The sequence below is a fragment of the Falco peregrinus genome, chromosome 3, assembly GCF_023634155.1.
Source record: "Falco peregrinus isolate bFalPer1 chromosome 3, bFalPer1.pri, whole genome shotgun sequence".
Lineage (NCBI taxonomy): Eukaryota > Metazoa > Chordata > Aves > Falconiformes > Falconidae > Falco > Falco peregrinus.
Genome location: NC_073723.1, coordinates 120,423,262 through 120,439,838, shown reverse-complemented (window position 1 = coordinate 120,439,838; position 16,577 = coordinate 120,423,262). Strand labels below are relative to the sequence as shown.

Below are 16,577 nucleotides of genomic sequence, written 5' to 3'. Positions count from 1 at the left end.
GTTAAATAGCTGAGGGGGGAGATGGAAGAGGTGCATGGGAGGAAGAGACCTGGAAGAAGCAGAAGAGAGAGTGCTCTGGATGTGGGGGAGGCGAAGAGGCTGCAGCAGAGGCAAGAAGCAGGGTGGACCGGCACGAAGAGGATGAGGAAACAGCACGGGCAGTAAATGAACTGTTGAAACCTCGTGGGGGATTGGTGGCCGTGCCGGGGCAAGGTGTGGGAACTGCTGTTGGAGTTAACCTGGGGTGGGGTGGTAAAAGCCTCGTTGCAGCTGGTGAGTTTTGCTGGTGCTACGATAAAGAGCTACCCGATTTTTCAAGCCGTCAGACGTGATGGAAACGCTTGAGCCACGTGCGTGCTTCTTGGTACGGAGGCAACGGGCAGTATCGCCTGGGCTGCGACGGGAGAAGGGCAGAGCGCTGCGAGTCCCGCACCCGCAGCTCCCGCGTGCGGGCGGCGCAAACCGGGGGGGCTGCGGCCGCTGCGCGGCGCAGGTTCGGTGGGGCGCTGCTGCCACCTGGCGGCCGAATGTTGGTGCTGTAGCCCGGGCGCCACCCATGCGCTCGGAACTGCATCGTGGCGGCGGGGCAGTGCCGGGAGCGCGGGAGAGGCGAGCGAGCCGTGGGGCGGAGGTGGGGGGGCGGCACGGGGGGCTCCAGCCGCCTGCGAGCCGGGGGCTGAGGGGAGGGAGGCGGTGGTACAGTGAAACCCCCCAGCTCCGCTGCGGGCGGGAGCTGCGCAGGTAACGGAGACATCAGCACCGGGAGGGAGCGAAGGGGGGAGCTCAGCACTGGGCACTTGGGGAAGGGGCGGTTAAACCGATGTGGATGAGCTCAACGAGAACGTGAATAAGGAGCCTTCGGACCAGGACGCGCCAACCGCTACAAGAAACCAAACCAGGGTAAAGTAATTGTGGTAGCAGGAGATCAGCGACCTCCGACTCGCACGGCCCCGTATAGATTAAACCCAGCCCCGCGGGCACGGCTGGGCATGTGTAGAGGGGGCAGTAAGGGGGGGCTCGGTCAGCCAGCGGGTGTTACACACTGGAACCGCAGTAAGAGAACGGCTGATGTCTAAAGAACTCCAGTAGGTAACAGAAACTAAATGAAGATGGGTAACGTACGCCGAGAAAAACGGGAACTTCAGGTACCTGCCCACGAAGGTGAAAAGGAAATCTGGAAGGGGCGGCGGGGGGAGGAGATCCTGGATGCTCGGAAACCTGATGTGTGTGTGTGTGTGTGACTTGTACCATAAACACCCGGCTGCTGGTTGGAGCGCTGTGCAAGTCCGGAGGAGCGACCCCCCTTGCACCCGGCGCCGCAATGAGCACACCTGCTTTGTAACTCTCCTCGAGGTGTAGTTTGATTCCAGACCCGGTTAGTAATTTGCATATCATTATAGTATCTGCTGTGCCATCCTCTTCCATTACTACACTTGCACAGGGGAAGGGTCTTCACCTGGGCAAGGGTCGTCTCGACCTGTGGGTCTGGGTTTTAGCGTTATGGTGAAGGTGGTTCACTTCAGGACACCTTAAAAGTGAGTCTTGTTGCCAGGCTGGACGGCTGGATATCGGCCTGGCCAAGCTGTCCGGTGACACCCTGCACCCAGAGCCCAGGTGAGCTGGTGGTGGTCTAGGGAGTAGGGTCAGTATGGGCTGTGGCACAGGGGCTTCGGGTAGCACAGGCTCCGATAACAAGCACCACAGCAACTCATCCGTGGTTGGTTAACAAGCGCTAACATAATTCTAACAGGGAGGTTAACTCCTTAAATTCAAGATGGTCCTATAGCAAACTGTTTCACGAACACAAAATATAGAAAGATTCCGTAAAAATTTAAGATAATCTGCAACACCCTGGAGAAGGTGCCAGGTTGGAATTGTCTTGTGCTTCTCACCCTGCCCTGGCAGCCACGTGAAGGACATTGCAAGAGTTCTGCTCCCTGCTTTCTGGGGTGAGAAAACTGACCCAACACTTTTGTACTCGTACAGACTCCAGTGCTCCATGGAGCCACCCAGGCACAGCTCAACCAGAGGCGGTGCCAGGAAGGACTTCTCTTGGTGGTTCTCACCCTGCCCTGGTAGCCATGTGAGGGACATAGCAAAAGTTCTGCTACCTTTTTTCCGTGGTGAGAAAATTAATTTTTCACTTTTACACTTGTTCAGACTCAAATGCTCCATGGAACCACCCATGCACAGCTCCAGCAGAGAAGGTGCCACGAAGGCATTCTCTTGCAAATTCTTACCCTGCCTTGGTAGCCATGTGAAAGACATCACAAAAGTTGGGCTCCCCACATTCTGAGCCAACAACAGGTTAACTAAGTGTTCTCACGGTTTTTGGCTTTTTGCACTGCTAGAGCCAAAATGCTCATTGGAAACATCCACTCGCTGCCCTTCTGGATAAGGAGGTGCCACCACCAGGCTTCAGGCCTCCGATGTACCTGCCTCTACTTTGGGCAGGTACACGGGACACAAATCTGCACCAACTGATTTGCATGTACATCTTTAGCAATCAAAAGTTAATCTATAAGCCAGCACAGAAAATGGATGAATGTGAAGACTGTGCACCTCTATCTCTATTTTCTCTGGTCTGCCTTCAAACACGGCACCGTTGGATTTTGCAGCCCTAAATTCAGTACTGAGTAGTCCAAATTGCTCACTATTGCAGTTTATCATTTGTGATCCGAACTGCACAAGAGAACTGTGGGTGTGAGTCCACATTACTCAGCCTGTAGGACGCATCGCTGATGTTTGTGCCTCTAGCTGGCCGTTGTGGGTCAGACAAATACAGTAGAAAACAAAAATCAATTGTACACATAGAGTGCATGTTATTGATGAGTAGGAATGAAAAGGTCTTGATCTTTGCAGAATATTTCCACAATTGAATGATTTCTGTGGTGTTTGACCCTGAGCTAAGAAAACATAATATAGTCCTTAAAGTCTGGGGGATGTTTTGCAGCAAACCCACCACCAATGAGAAGCCGGTGAGGTAGCTTTGAGATCTGGAAGAAAAAGTATTCTCTCATTACATCACTAAGTGTTTTGTTACTAAACACTGAATGTTGGTCCAACAGTTTAGGTCAATAGTCGCATCCACAAAATGTCTGCACCAAGGTAAAAGGCAGCATTAGCACTATAAAATTGCCACTGGTGCTCAAATTCATTTTCCATCCTGACTCATCAAGTTGTCATTTGACTTAAATACCATTTTAAATTATATAAATGCATCCTGGAATATTATGTGCAGATCATTAAATATCTGTCTTAACCTTTACCTTTTACAGAAAAGGCAGATCCCCAACCATCGTAGCTCAGTCCCACCAAATACGTAGGCTTTTCAAACAAAGCTTCAGTATCTTTGCAGGAGGTTGTGTTGGGGGGTCTGTGGACCACTTCGGTGGATTTAGAGAATTTTTTTCACCAATAGCAGAAAAATGTTTAGAAAATTACTTTTAAGTACTCTACGGAAGTGATATATGTTTTGAAAGCTGCTTTAATATCTAATAGAAATAGTTGGCTGTAGACTGAGAGCTTTCCAAAACGATCGAATACTGTCATCTAACTATGAAATCGGACGTGACCTATTGACTGATCCTCAGCACCAAAATTAAAAGATAATGATTAGCTTTTTAGAGTTCTCAGCAGAGAAAGATTATTTATCCTATACAGGACACTTGGATCAGCGATAAGCATTTGCAGGGAGCCGAGGAGAATCATCTGAAAGAGGATTATAGTACTAGATACACTTCTTAACTCACATTGATCCTGGCAGCGGAGTTCCACATTAATACCAGGCATTACCCTTGGCCATTGCACTGCTAATGCTGACCCCTGACGATCTCTGTATACAAAACAAGTGTATTTCTGCCCCCGTCTTTCCTTTTGTAAAATGAGGTCTCTTTCCATCCCCTCTCCCCGGAATTTTTTGCAGGCATTTCCTAGAGTTTAGAGTGTTTGAAAGGGTGTTCCCCTGCCTACCATCAGTCTACAAAATGTACTGTAGCAATCTGATCAGCTACAAAGCCATTTGAGCAGATCTTAAGCATTTTTCATGTAATTTAAGTAAATAAGTAAGTAAGTTTCATGCATCAGCTTAATTTACAAGCTGCAATCTGTCCCCAAGTGCCGGGTGGACTTTTTTTGATACATAAGTATAGCTGTTAAGAACAATGACTGCCAACTTCAGTCTGTCTGACACTTAGACTGGAGTAATGACTTGCTCCTAAAAAGAAATACTGAATTACATGCACGGGGAGAATGGTGTAACACAGTTGCCACGTCCAGGGGTGTTTTAGAGAAATCAATGCAAGTAAGATGGCATGAGGAGAATAAACGACAGGTATAGAATCATAGAACATAGGGACAGATGCTCTTTTTGAAGAGGGAGTGAGTTTGGAGGGGCCAAAAGTACTAGCACTGGGTTTTTACATCGGGAGTGTGATGCTAAGCCATTCCAGGAGAACAGACTGCAGAAATCTGCAATGACAGTATTTGGAAGGATTTACCTCCTTTGCTTTTGCACAGGCAAACCAAGTCTTTGCTGCTACTGAGATATGTAAACTACAACTCGGTCCAAAATTTTTCTTCTATTCTGTTTGTCAGAGGCTGAGATTATTCTTGAAACTTGGAAGGTGCTGGAGAGGCAAAAGGGAAGATAATCTGAAGGAAGTTAGAGCTGCAGATTTTTCATTTCTAGCTTTTTTTTAAGGGGATTCCTTTATTGGTCAGAGTTAAATTTTGCTTGCAGTGGTAGCAGACTGCACAACAGATTGATTTTCTCCTCCCTCCATCCCTAGCAAATATAAATTCAATGTGCGAACTTGCACTCCATCACTTGCTCCTGTAGCAAAATAAACTGCTGATAATGTGAAATTTACTCACACGGACGGAAGATGGCAGGGGTTGTAACTTTTTGTCAGACACTGCAGATCCTTAATGTCACACATTTTCATAAAGAAAGGTATGTTTTATTTTTAACTTACCATTTATTTTTAATTTGTTTATCTTTAAAAAATGTCTATACTTGCCTATTTGTATCCTGATTTGCAAGAGTATTTCTCTTAGTAGGCTGCCTTAACATAAAGTTTCCTCTATTGTCGTTGGTATTGTGGCTGTAAGACTGCAACTTCAATTTGATTTCTTAACACTCCCATTTTACGGGGTGAAAATGAATCCCCTCTGAACAGAAAACACTGTTAAACCACCTTTATCCTAAAAAAAAAAAAAAAAGGTCAGATTATTCTGGTTTTAGTATAACTGAATTCTATTGAATTGTACTGTATGTACAACCAAAGGTAAATCTACGGATGTACCAGTTATCCTCACACATTTAAAAAAATATTTTTTTGTTAGTGTATACAATAAGATGGACATTGAAAAGGAATTTAAAATCTCGTCCACAATGCAGTTGGGGAAAGAAACACAGGAAAAAAAGGCAAGATGTGTGAACACATATATTACCAGTTCATCTGTACTCAGATGATAATAATTTAAGAAAATGCTGGTAGAGAACTTTTGTGTAAATTTATTTTTCAGTGAACTGGGGCAAAGATAGCAATGCTTCACACCTAGGCACTCTATTCTGTATTTCAAGTGCAGGTATCATTGATCAGAGGAAGCTGGACCGATTATGGTCATTCTATTTATTTGTTTATCATTGACATCTGTAAACAAAAAGCAACTGTCTGCACCAAATTATGTGCTTTTAAACATATTTTTAATTTAACAATACAATTTTAGTGACATGTTTTATTCTCTCTCGAGTTCCTTTGTATAAACATTTTTTGCTGTGAAACAGTAGTTGGACGTTACCTTAACTTCAGCTGCGACATGGGGCTTGGAACATCTGAACAGGAAGACCAGGAAATATTCCTCTACCTTCACAGGTGTCCTAAATATAAATGTACCGCTCTCACGCTGCTATGGGTGATGGTTCAAATGGACCAAATAATGTTCCTAAAACCCCGCTACCAGCCAGGCACCTTAGTTTCCACTGATTTGATGCGAACTGAGGGTGCTTATTACCTCAGATCATTACCAGGGTGTCTTTCACTGATAAATTAAGACACAGGTGGATGATGCACTTCATCTTGCAGATGAGAGAGAATAATACCTAGATTATCGACGAGTCATGTTGCCACGGTTACAATGTGACATACCGTGGTTTTTCCCAGAGTCATGTTCTTCGTAATGCGTTAAAGGACTGCAGCTTTTATGGTGTTTGTCTGATACTTTTCTCTCTCATACATTTTAGGGTTAAGATGGCAGAATAACCATGGGAGACTGGAATTTCCTTGGAGGCATTTTAGAGGAGGTCCACATTCATTCCACTATTATTGGAAAGATTTGGCTAACGATCCTCTTCATATTTCGAATGCTTGTCCTCGGAGTGGCAACTGAGGATGTTTGGAACGATGAACAATCAGAATTTATATGCAACACTGAGCAACCTGGTTGTAGAAATGTGTGCTATGATGAGGCCTTTCCCATCTCTCTCATAAGATACTGGGTCTTGCAAGTCATATTTGTGTCTTCCCCTTCCTTGGTGTATATGGGTCATGCCTTATACAGACTAAGAGCCTTGGAAAAAGAGAGGCAAAAAAAGAAAGCTCAGCTAAGAGTCGAACTGGAAAGCACCGAATTAGAAATTCCGACTGAATGTCGGAAAAGGCTGGAGAGAGAACTCCGGCAACTGGATCAAAGAAAGCTAAACAAAGCACCCCTGAGAGGCTCTTTGCTCTGCACTTACGTGATACATATTTTCACAAGATCTGCTGTGGAAGTTGGCTTCATGATTGGGCAGTATCTTCTTTATGGCTTTCATCTAGATCCCCTTTACAAATGTCAGAGAGATCCATGTCCAAACACAGTTGACTGCTTTGTGTCTAGGCCAACAGAGAAGACAGTGTTCATATTATTCATGCAATCCATAGCAACTGTATCATTACTTTTAAATATCCTAGAAATTATCCACCTAGGATTCCGAAAAATTAAAATGGGACTCTGTGGGCAGAATAAAAACAAGGATGACCCTGACAATTTCTACATAAACAAGTCTAAGAAATACTCGGTGATACCACGCTCCTCTTTAGGAATATCCACACCCCCGCAAAAGACTCTTCCTTCTACACTCGGCGGTTATGCCTTTTTAATGGAAAAGCAAACTGATGCTGCTGTCTACCCAGTTCTAAATTCTCCTCCCATGTTTCAGTACGTGCAAAATAACCGTGCAGAAAGAAGCAGCAATTACACCCATTGCAATCAGGAAAATAAATCGCCAAAGAAGAGGACAGCTACAAATGCTTTAGACAATCAGACTCAAAATACTAGCATAAATAATAACGAAGACTTGCTTGGGACTGAAGCGCAGGATATGCAAAAAGAAGCTGAAAAGAAACATTTCCTTGTTATTACTCAGAATGCAGATACAGCTTCAAGCACGTGCTTGAGAAGCTCTGCTGAAATGCCGTCTCAAACTTCACTGCAACACGACACAACTTTTCCTGTTACTGGTTTCCGAAGACAACACGGAATCAGCTCGTCTTGGAACTGCTCGGCAATGGCTGAGAATGCGGGAGCTTCAACAAATTGTCTTCCAAAGAACAGAAACAGAAGACAAAGCAGTTTCAGTACAACCAAAGCCCAACCACCCTACAATGCTGACATAAAAAATTCTAGCCGACCAGAGACTCCTGACTCTACAGGGGAGGTGAGCTCAGAATCTAAACAAAGTAGGAACTGCGACAGTCCTAAGCCTTTCCCCCTGTGCAGGCGCCTGTCGCTGTCAAGTAATGCCAGCATCAGGCGTGCCCCCACCGACCTTCAAATATAGTGGGAATATAGCGAATATATGGTGGAACCTGCCAATTGCACTAGTCACTTCTGGGATAATTACTGAATATTGCGACATAAGCAAGACATGTACGAGAGTAGCTAAATCATCAACTTTAACCAGCTGTTTCACAGAGATAGAAAAGATATGTAGCCCTTTGAATATTAGCTAAGTCATTTTAAACAGTCTCTTTGCTTCCTTTGTAATGAAAGGGTGGCCAGGACCTCAGCGTATAAACTTGTATGCCACCTTTCCAGCTACAAAGGCAAACACATTGTATAAATCCACAATATGCTAGGAAAAGTGAGGCATAAAATCACAGCTGACTATTTAAACTGCAGAGAAGTAGAAGACAAAATTTACAGTCTAACAATATATTTTGTGAAGACCAGTAAATTAAATTAGGCTAAAGCGGCCACTGGCACTCTCAGGAGAAATTAATTATCGGTAAATATGTTTCTGCTTAACCCCTCTGAGAATTCCAACAGATATTTGACAGCTGCCTGAAAGCAGGGTGTCAAACGTATTCTGCTGTTCGAACTGTGTTAAATGAAAAAAGAACAAAGCATTTGATACTTGTATCGCTAATTCTTTGACCCCCATGGTACACTTTTTTTTTCAGTGTATCTCCACTGACTTTCTCAGCAGAAAAAAATCAAAGTGAATCTCTTATTGTGTACTGTTACTGTTAAATACATTATTACATTTTTAAAGCATCATGAATTACAAATGAGTTGTGAGCCTTAATTTTGAGATTTTGCATAACACTAATAAGATAGCAATTGTATTTTTTTCAGTCAGAAAACAAGTTACTGAAATTTATTAATGAGGAGTTTTGGATTTCACAAACCAGAAGACTTACAATAGTAGAAAAAAAATGGGGGGGGAAAAAAAAAAGTAGTACCCTCTTACTTTCAGTTACAATGTAAAAAAACATGTAAAAGGTTTATCAAACTGTAAAACTTCTCCTTTTCTGTCTGTCTGTCCCCCAAATTCTGACAAACTTCTAAATCAAAGAATGTTTATAATTGTTTAGAAGGAGATTTCTATTTATGCTTTTTATGGGGGTAATAAAACAGATAAAAAACATTCATCCACTTGCTGCTCCAGTCCATGTAGTGTAAGGCAAGTTCCATGAAACAACCTGAAATAATAAAGGAGGGAAAGATGAACAAAATATGATGTTACATTTGTTCATCTTGACTTCCATGAATGTATTAGATTCACACAGCACCAACAGGCTGTAAATATTTGGTGAGGTGGTCACATCGGGGATGCGTTGCCATATATGCGTGTATTTTTTACTAGTGGATCTGACTTACTGTACGTGTACTGGAAAAGTAATTTGTGAGATGTAGCGTCAGGATGTTACGGCATCATTAACTTCTTAATGTGTGTTATTGTTATGTTTATGAGCCAGCCATGTGTCAGATTGGCTGAAGGCTGCACAATATTAGGAAAAAAAGGAGCCCCAAATGCTAAAAGGCTCTTTTGCTTGCAGCAGCTGCCTTAATTTGGCCCTGTCCACCTAAGAAACACACATTAATCCTACTAAACCTATTCACTGTAGATTTCTCTCCAGCAGCTTTTCTTCTTGGCTTTTGTTTCTCTCTGTGTGAACACGTAAATACAGCCCTATGTAATTCTGCTTACACTGTAGCATCTCACGTGGTGTAATACACAGGAGTGTATGTAAATGGTATAGCGTGATGTACCCAAGTCCATACTGCTACCGCAGCTTTAGTTCTTGCATTTCTTGATGCATACGTTTCTGTGGGCAATCACGGTGCTAATGCCTGGTTTGCATTTAATGTCTCTGTAATAAAAATCCCGGTGTTTAATGCACTCTGCTCCCACTGTCTAAATAACAGAAAAGCAGCGTTTACACGCGCACATACGGGACGGGACATTTGCGTTTTGGTTGGTTCAAGACAAGATACAGAAGAATTTGTTTTTCCTGCTGCTGACCGAGGATTTTTGAATAACTTTTTTGTGTGTGTGTGGATGTGGGTCAAACATTCCAGCTCACCTCAGCACCTCGCCAAGAGCAAAGGGCCACTTGGTGCCAGGAAAACCGGAGAGGAGCCCGTGCAGAGGAAGGGTGAGCAGACCCCAGCAGCGCAGCGCGGGATTAGGTGGATGGGTCTTTTTGGTTGGTTTTTTTTTTGGTTTAATGATAGCCAGCTTCGATCAGCCAGCAGGTCCCGCAGCGCGTCACGAAACCACACCGGTGCCGCCGCTTCCGTTCTGTGAAACGGGCGAGGGCGAACGGCTTCCCCGCCGCTGCCCAGTGCCGCGCACCCCCGCGGGGCGCCGCTCCGCAGCCGCGGCCCGCTGCAGCCCCCCGCCGCCCGCCGGGGCCCGCCCCCCGCTGCAGTGCCCCCCCCTTGAAGCGCCCCCCGCCGGCCGGGGCCCACCGCTCCCTGCAGCGCCCCCCAGTGCAGCGCCCCCCCGCAGCGCCCCCCGCCCGCGGGGGCCCACCCCCCCCGCAGCCCCCCCCCACCCACGCAGCCCCCTCCCCCGAAGCCCCCCGCCCCCGCCCGCCGGGGCCCCCCCCCAGCAGTGCCCCCCGCCCCCCCCCCCCGCCCCGAGCCGCCGGGACGCGGCGCCGCCCCCGGCCGGGAGCCCCCGCGGCGGGGGGAGGGGCGCGCGGGCGGCCCAGGGCGTCGCTGCCGCCCCGTCGCTATGGCAACAGCGGGGAAGCCCTCGCGCCGCCAAAGCGCAGGGCGCAGGCGCGGGGCCGCGTGCAGGCGCGGTGCGGGTCAGATGGCGCATTGCAAGGTAGGGGGGAGCGAGCCGGCGCGGCGCGGGTGCGGCTCGTCCTGCCGGGCCGGGCCCGGCCCGTTGCGCGGAGGGGCGGCCCGGCGGCGGCTCGGCCTTTCCTGCCGCCCCCGCGGTGGGGACGGGGGCCCGCCCGCCCCAACGAGCCGCCCCCGTCGCTGCGGGGAGTGGGGGGAGGGCGCCGCCGATCTGACCGTGTGGGCGTCCTCCCTCAGGCCGCGGACTCCAAGCGGGAGCAGTTCCGCCGGTACCTGGAGAAGTCGGGGGTGCTGGACACGCTCACCAAGGGTAAGTCCCCGGGCCGGGCCGAGGGGCCTGGGGCGGCTCTCGGCGCGCTTCTGCGGGGGGGAGCCGTTCCCCTCGGGGCGGCCCGGCCGCTGCCCCGGCACGGCTGCGGGGCCGGGCGCCCTGTGGAGACGCGGCCGGCGGGGGCGGGGGTCCTTGTTCTCTCACGGGCTGCGTGTGCTGGGGACACCCCCACCCCCCCGGCCGGGGGGCTCCTTCCCTGGCTGGTCTCGGGCCGTGGCTGGGTTCCCCGGGGGCCGCCGTTCTGCCGGAGCTCTCCGGACGGAGTCACGGCCTGGGACACGGAGCAGCCCCTGCGCCCCTGGGATCCCCGTTCAAAACCAGCGTGTCTGGAGCAGAGCTCGGTGCTTCTCCTAAAACGAGCCTGTGTGCGCTGTGAGAGCGGCGATCCGTATCAGCGGGGAAAATAACGGGGCTAAACTTGATGCTTTTGGCTTTCCGTGTGGCTTAGTATCTTTTAAATCCCTCGGAAGACTTTTTGAGAGCTTCCAGTTGTGCATGGAGAAAAATCTGTTAATATTCCTGCTTGAAAAATAGGCTGCCAAGCGAATAGGTGCTGCGCCAAGGCCCCTGGCCGGCCGTGTGGGTGCCACTTGATTTCTTTCTATTGCAACCCGAGGCATCCCATGGGATGGCGAAACAAGGCATCCAAGCAGCGTGGCATCCTAAGTTTGTTCTTAACTTCGGGGCTCAGCTTCAAACAGATTTGGCTGTGCAGCTTGGACATCTGAAACTGGGAGAAGGACCTCTAAGTATTTATGAAACCAGATGTCTCCTGTAGCTGTGTGTGTGCCCTGTGGGGAGGGAGGGGCTGGTTAAGTTTGGGAATTCTGTGAGTGTGACCGCCCTGGCTGCTAGGGCCCCCATCCATAAAGATTAGCTCTGTCACCTACTCTGGTGGTAACCATTTAGTTTTGTACCTGTAGTTATTTGACAGAGGTTTGCTTTTCTGCTGGAAGTTGTGGAAGTGCTGATGTTGGCCTGTGCCTTAAAGGTGTAGCTTAAGTGGAAATAATGGTGTATGAAGGAAGAGTCTCAAAAGAGTTAGAATTTCAATGTTGCTGATAAAACCCAATACTAGGGTTGTGTGTGGAATATCTTAAAACAGTCTAGGCTGTTTTGTGTTCCTTGCTAGAATAGTCAAACACTGTGGTTAGGGGATCAACAGAACTCTCTACGTGTTACTGGGTGGATTGTTTTGTTCCCTTCTGTACAGCAGACCTATTTTGCATCAAAGTATATAAGTGAAAATCTTGTTAAACAGAAGAACGTTCTATAAACATGGCATGCAACTTGTATGCCTTCTGACTGTTGATACATGTTTTAAAGACTTAGTTACATGGACTTGCAATTGTTGAATATTTTCTATTTGCAGTGTTGGTAGCCTTATATGAAGAGCCAGAGAAACCAAATAGTGCACTGGAGTATCCTTTTTCTCTTCCGTGAATTGTTTGTAGAGACTTCACGCGAAGCAGCAGCGCTGCTTCTGACTCGTGAACTGAGAGAGTGAACTGGAGAGACTCATTTAGAAGGCTTGCATTGAGAACGCAGCTTTTATGGTTGCGTTTTAGCTAATAATTGTGCTCTTACAAGCGAACAGGAAGCCTGACAAGGTGCAGAGGAACTGTGCATAACAGTATGCCAGCAATTATGAAGTTAAGTTAGTCTATTACAGAATGTTGTAGGCCTGCAGCATTAGATTTGAGTATTTACAGTATCTGTAGCTTCTGATGTCAGCTTCTTCACACTTCCTTTTTATTTTTTTTTTTTTAATAATAGGGGAATGCAATTTAATGTGTTTGTTTCTTGCTGCAGCCTCCCTTTTTGGCTATTGCTTCTATCTTTTGGTTATTCCTTCTAACTCCTCAAAACTGTGTTAAGAGAGGAAAAGAGGATATAGTAAAACATGAGAATTTGTCCTGTGTAGACTGATGTCTTGTGGGTTTTTTTGTGCTTTGGTTTTTTAAAGGAATATACCAATGGACTTGAAAAGCTTTTTTATTTTTGTAACTTCATCCTGTAGGATGAAAAGCACTGTAGGAACCTAAAGTGGTTTAATGCAATTTTGGTCGCATGCATTGCAGCACTAACTTCAGCATAAGTGTTAAAGCTATGATGCGGTTCTGCTACCTAACTGAGGAAATACTTAACATCTAAATATCAGCTTTTTGAAGCATCATCTGGGAGCTTCAGCTCCTGAGAATCCAGAAATAGAGGCACTTCGCTTGGAAGTGGCAGAGATGAAAGAAAAATATGAAGCTGTGTTGGAAGAAAATAAAAAACTGAAAACCAAGGTAAAAATCTACTTGGTGTTCCTCAGTAGTTCCATATTACACCACAAAAGGAATACTTTAATACTTGGAATACAGCTAACTTTCTTCTTTCTTCCCTTAGAGTAACTAATAAATGTTGTTGCATTGTTTAGCCTCATGGCTGTGGAATGCTGATAAAATCTTTACTATGATGAATTCTATTTTTTTTTATGGAACACTTCTTATATTCCATAACATAGACTAGTATTGCTAAACTAGGGATTTTATTCAGTGAAAGTATGTTATTGAGGCTAATTCCATGTCTTCATTCAGTCCTGTCTGGATATGTTCAAGTTGTCTGATGTTATGTAGCTCATGTTTCCACAGAGTTTTGAAAAAGAAAAAAAGCTAATGTATCTATTATAAAGGCTTTCAAAACACTAACTGAAGGAGGAATATTATACATCAGTTTGTGTGACCTGGCAGACCTACACGTGGCAGGATGTTACCAGTAGAGGCACCGATATCCATGTGGGACAGTAATTTGCATTTTTCAGCTAAAATGACTCCGGTGTTCCTTTATCTGCAGTAGCAGTGGATCTGAAGTGCTAGCTAAGGCAGAGCCGTTCTTTAGTGGGCCCGCAGGCTGTCTCTGAAACTGCTCCAAGATGTGAAAACTTCCCCTTACGAGGGAGCACTGACTATAAACTTCACAACACTGAAGAAGGAAACATTTGAGAACCTTAATAAGCTAGTAGCTTATATGCTGCTACAAGTTTCCATGAGTTTATTGGAAGAAGGTGGCTGTTGTTGTATGTGAACATCCCTACAGGCTTTTTACTGGGAGACAAGCACCTTAGTTCTGGGAGAAGGGACACTTGGCCATTACCCCTTTGTATTTCTCATCTGAAGTCCCCTCTTGCTGTCTTAGTAATTCTCCTCCTCTATTACCAACAGTCGAGTCCTTACAGCTACGTTTATTATTTCTTACTAGGAAATATGGCAAAGAGCAGAATTTTAGGGGGAATAGCAATAGACCAGCAGTTCACTCGGCGTAGCCGACTTAAAAATACAGCTGATAGTAAGTAGACACATGAAAGCAGAGTAATATGGGTCTTTGGTTAAAGAAATCTCTTAAAGAAGTCAAAACCTGTTCCGGGAAAGTAAGCCTTTCCATGATCGTGGGTTTATTTGTGCTTTCATCTTCTTTAGTCTTCAAATGATAAGTCTTACCTTACTGTGCCTTCTAATACTGATGGTTTTGTTTTTTCCCTTTCTTTCCTGTACAATCTTCTGCCTGTCACTCTTGACATACTGTAGAAGTTCACACAAAATGCAGGGAGAACACTACTGGTTAGCTTTTTTTTTTTTGTAGCAGTCCACACGTTTAACAGTGCATTTGTTGGTAACTTGAGCTGTGTCCAAATAGGTGGTGTTCTTCTGTTGCATTCAGATGTGGAGATCTTGTTCTTTTTCTTTATTACTGAGAATGTGGGTATTTGGGTGAGGGGCAGAAAGCAAACAATTAGGTACTTTGCGGAAAGAAAATTGACTTTGGATTGTGTACTGGCCATTTTTTGTGGTAAAATCTACAAGAATGAGAAAATGCTATTTTAGTGGTGCTTGTTACTTGGCATAGTGATTGCTGTAAATTAGTGTCGCTATGAGGAACACATGGGCATTTTATTTTTTTCATGTACTTTGTTTTTAACCTACTCTGCAATTTATAGGAGAGAGGAAGAATCTTAGCTGAGGAAACTGGACTGGTATATTTCAGAGACTCAGTCCTAATGCTTGAACTGTTTTTGAAGCTTGAGCTTATCTTTAATGTAACTGAGATCAAGTAAACACCTTTGTATGTTTCTTTGGAAGTAACTTTCAAAGTAAATGTTGTGCTTCAGTGCATAGTTGCCTAGGTCCTACTCTCCAGAAAGCATAATAAAAGAACAATTACAGGAAGTGTTAGTTTCGGTAGTGTTGCTATGAGTGACTATTTCATTTAATCATTTTTCAGTGACATCAAAGCTTATAAGGTGCTGATCATTATCAGCTGCTATTTGAGATCAAAAGTACTTAATGAAACCTACACTGAGAAACGGAAAAACTTCAGAGCAAGACCCATGTGCTTGAAAGTGCATTTTAAAAGCCCCCTTGTTATAGCTGCAGGATTATACAATGTGACAAATTGATGTTTTGAGGGAAGGGTTACTTTGTTGCCTGACTTGAAAATGGATTTGCATAAATACTAGTGATGGATTAAAATGCACAAAGTAAATGGAACACTTCCAGATGAAACGTTTTCCTACATTCCTTAATGTAGAAAGTGTTTCTGAAATGTTGCAGCTAACTAAATTCCTCTCTTTAAATCCACAGCTGGCTCAGTATGAACCACCTCAAGACGAGAAGCATGGTGAATAACAATAGTTTCTTCTTTAATGCCTTGACTTAATAAAGGGCTTCCTGAGAACTGCAGTCTTTTTTTGTGTGTGTGAACTCTGCATGTCTACTTTGTTAGCTCGTCATCTAAAAGAAAGGAAAAAAAAAAAAGCAGTATCATGAGTGTGCAGCTGCAGCAGCAACTGATGAGTTTAAGCATGCCGGTTAACTTTCTTGCTTTCTGTGCTTAAGAAAAGGTGATAGTTATGATGAATTTGTAGGTAACTGCCTGCCAAATTTGTGTAAATTTCGCATTGTTGCCAATGGTCCTGTTAAACCACCAGTGAGATCAGCAGTTTCCTTTTAACTGGAGAGGGTGAGGTATCACACAGGGACCAAACTGTAAACTAAAGCAGGACCTCCAAGATATGTTCTAAATTGGTACCCAGTGCTGAGGTTAAGCTTCTATTGAAGCTGATGGGATAACTGTCTACTCAGAGGGGCACAAAAGGAGCGAGTATAGTTGTGATGGACATAAAACAATGTTGGAGATGCATTGCCTACTGAATTTACACTTTTTAATTTACATGAGATGTACCTATTTCCATGTAGTTCATGTCTTGGGTCCTTTTTCACAAACTGGGCCATGGAGAGTTGATCCAGATATTGCCTGCACGGTTCTGAAGAGAATACAAAATTCTTGCCTGTAATGGATGTCTCATGTAATTAGCGGTGCATGTGAGAGTACAATGTGGAGAATTCATCTAGTGGGGAAAAGAAAATCTAGGCAGGGCAGAAAATCCAAGGGAGGTGTGTGTGTGTGTTTAACTTGTGATTTTTAATTTCGCCTCTCTGTCCTGTGGCCCCAGTTTCTCTGAATCAGCTTTGCCATCCTTCTGAGATGCCAAATAGGCCTTTATTTAAAAAAACAAACAAACAAAAAAAAAAACCCCACCCCCAAAAAAACCCCAACCCCAAGATACATTTTAAGGAGATGCGTTTGTCTCTAGGTACTTTAAAGGCAACTGATGACAAAA

The 16,577-nt window shown here is 45.2% G+C and overlaps 2 protein-coding genes across 3 annotated transcripts; both read left to right on the top strand.

Moving 5' to 3' along the window:
* Positions 1–1,004: 1,004 nt before the first annotated feature.
* Positions 1,005–8,541, top strand: GJA9 (gap junction protein alpha 9). 2 transcript variants are annotated; one of them, XM_027783044.2, is made up of 2 exons: positions 1,005–2,123; positions 6,248–8,541. In XM_027783044.2, exon 2 carries the CDS (start codon positions 6,269–6,271, stop codon positions 7,823–7,825), a length of 1,557 nt encoding a protein of 518 aa, XP_027638845.1. In that variant the 5' UTR covers positions 1,005–2,123; positions 6,248–6,268; the 3' UTR covers positions 7,826–8,541. The 2 variants fall into 2 exon arrangements, with proteins under 2 accessions (XP_027638845.1, XP_005234916.1); XM_005234859.4 differs by lacking the exon at positions 1,005–2,123 and adding an exon at positions 4,088–4,954.
* A 1,938-nt stretch (positions 8,542–10,479) lies between these two features.
* MYCBP (MYC binding protein) lies at positions 10,480–15,636 on the top strand. The gene is made up of 5 exons (XM_055799524.1): positions 10,480–10,606; positions 10,822–10,894; positions 12,288–12,336; positions 13,077–13,206; positions 15,538–15,636. The coding sequence occupies exons 1-5, from the start codon at positions 10,511–10,513 to the stop codon at positions 15,580–15,582; spliced, it is 393 nt and encodes a 130-aa protein (XP_055655499.1). The 5' UTR covers positions 10,480–10,510; the 3' UTR covers positions 15,583–15,636.
* The last annotated feature ends 941 nt before the right edge of the window (positions 15,637–16,577 follow it).

What these genes read in the sequence shown, in the direction of transcription:
- MYCBP (XM_055799524.1), top strand. Translation starts at nt 10,511, where the DNA reads ATGGCAACAGCGGGGAAGCCCTCGCGCCGCCAAAGCGCAGGGCGCAGG. An exon ending in AAACCAAATAGTGCACTGGA is followed by an intron (nt 12,337 to 13,076) that starts GTATCCTTTTTC and finishes TCTAAATATCAG; the next exon opens with CTTTTTGAAGCATCATCTGG. An exon ending in ATAAAAAACTGAAAACCAAG is followed by an intron (nt 13,207 to 15,537) that starts GTAAAAATCTAC and finishes TTAAATCCACAG; the next exon opens with CTGGCTCAGTATGAACCACC.
- GJA9 (XM_027783044.2), top strand. Translation starts at nt 6,269, where the DNA reads ATGGGAGACTGGAATTTCCTTGGAGGCATTTTAGAGGAGGTCCACATT.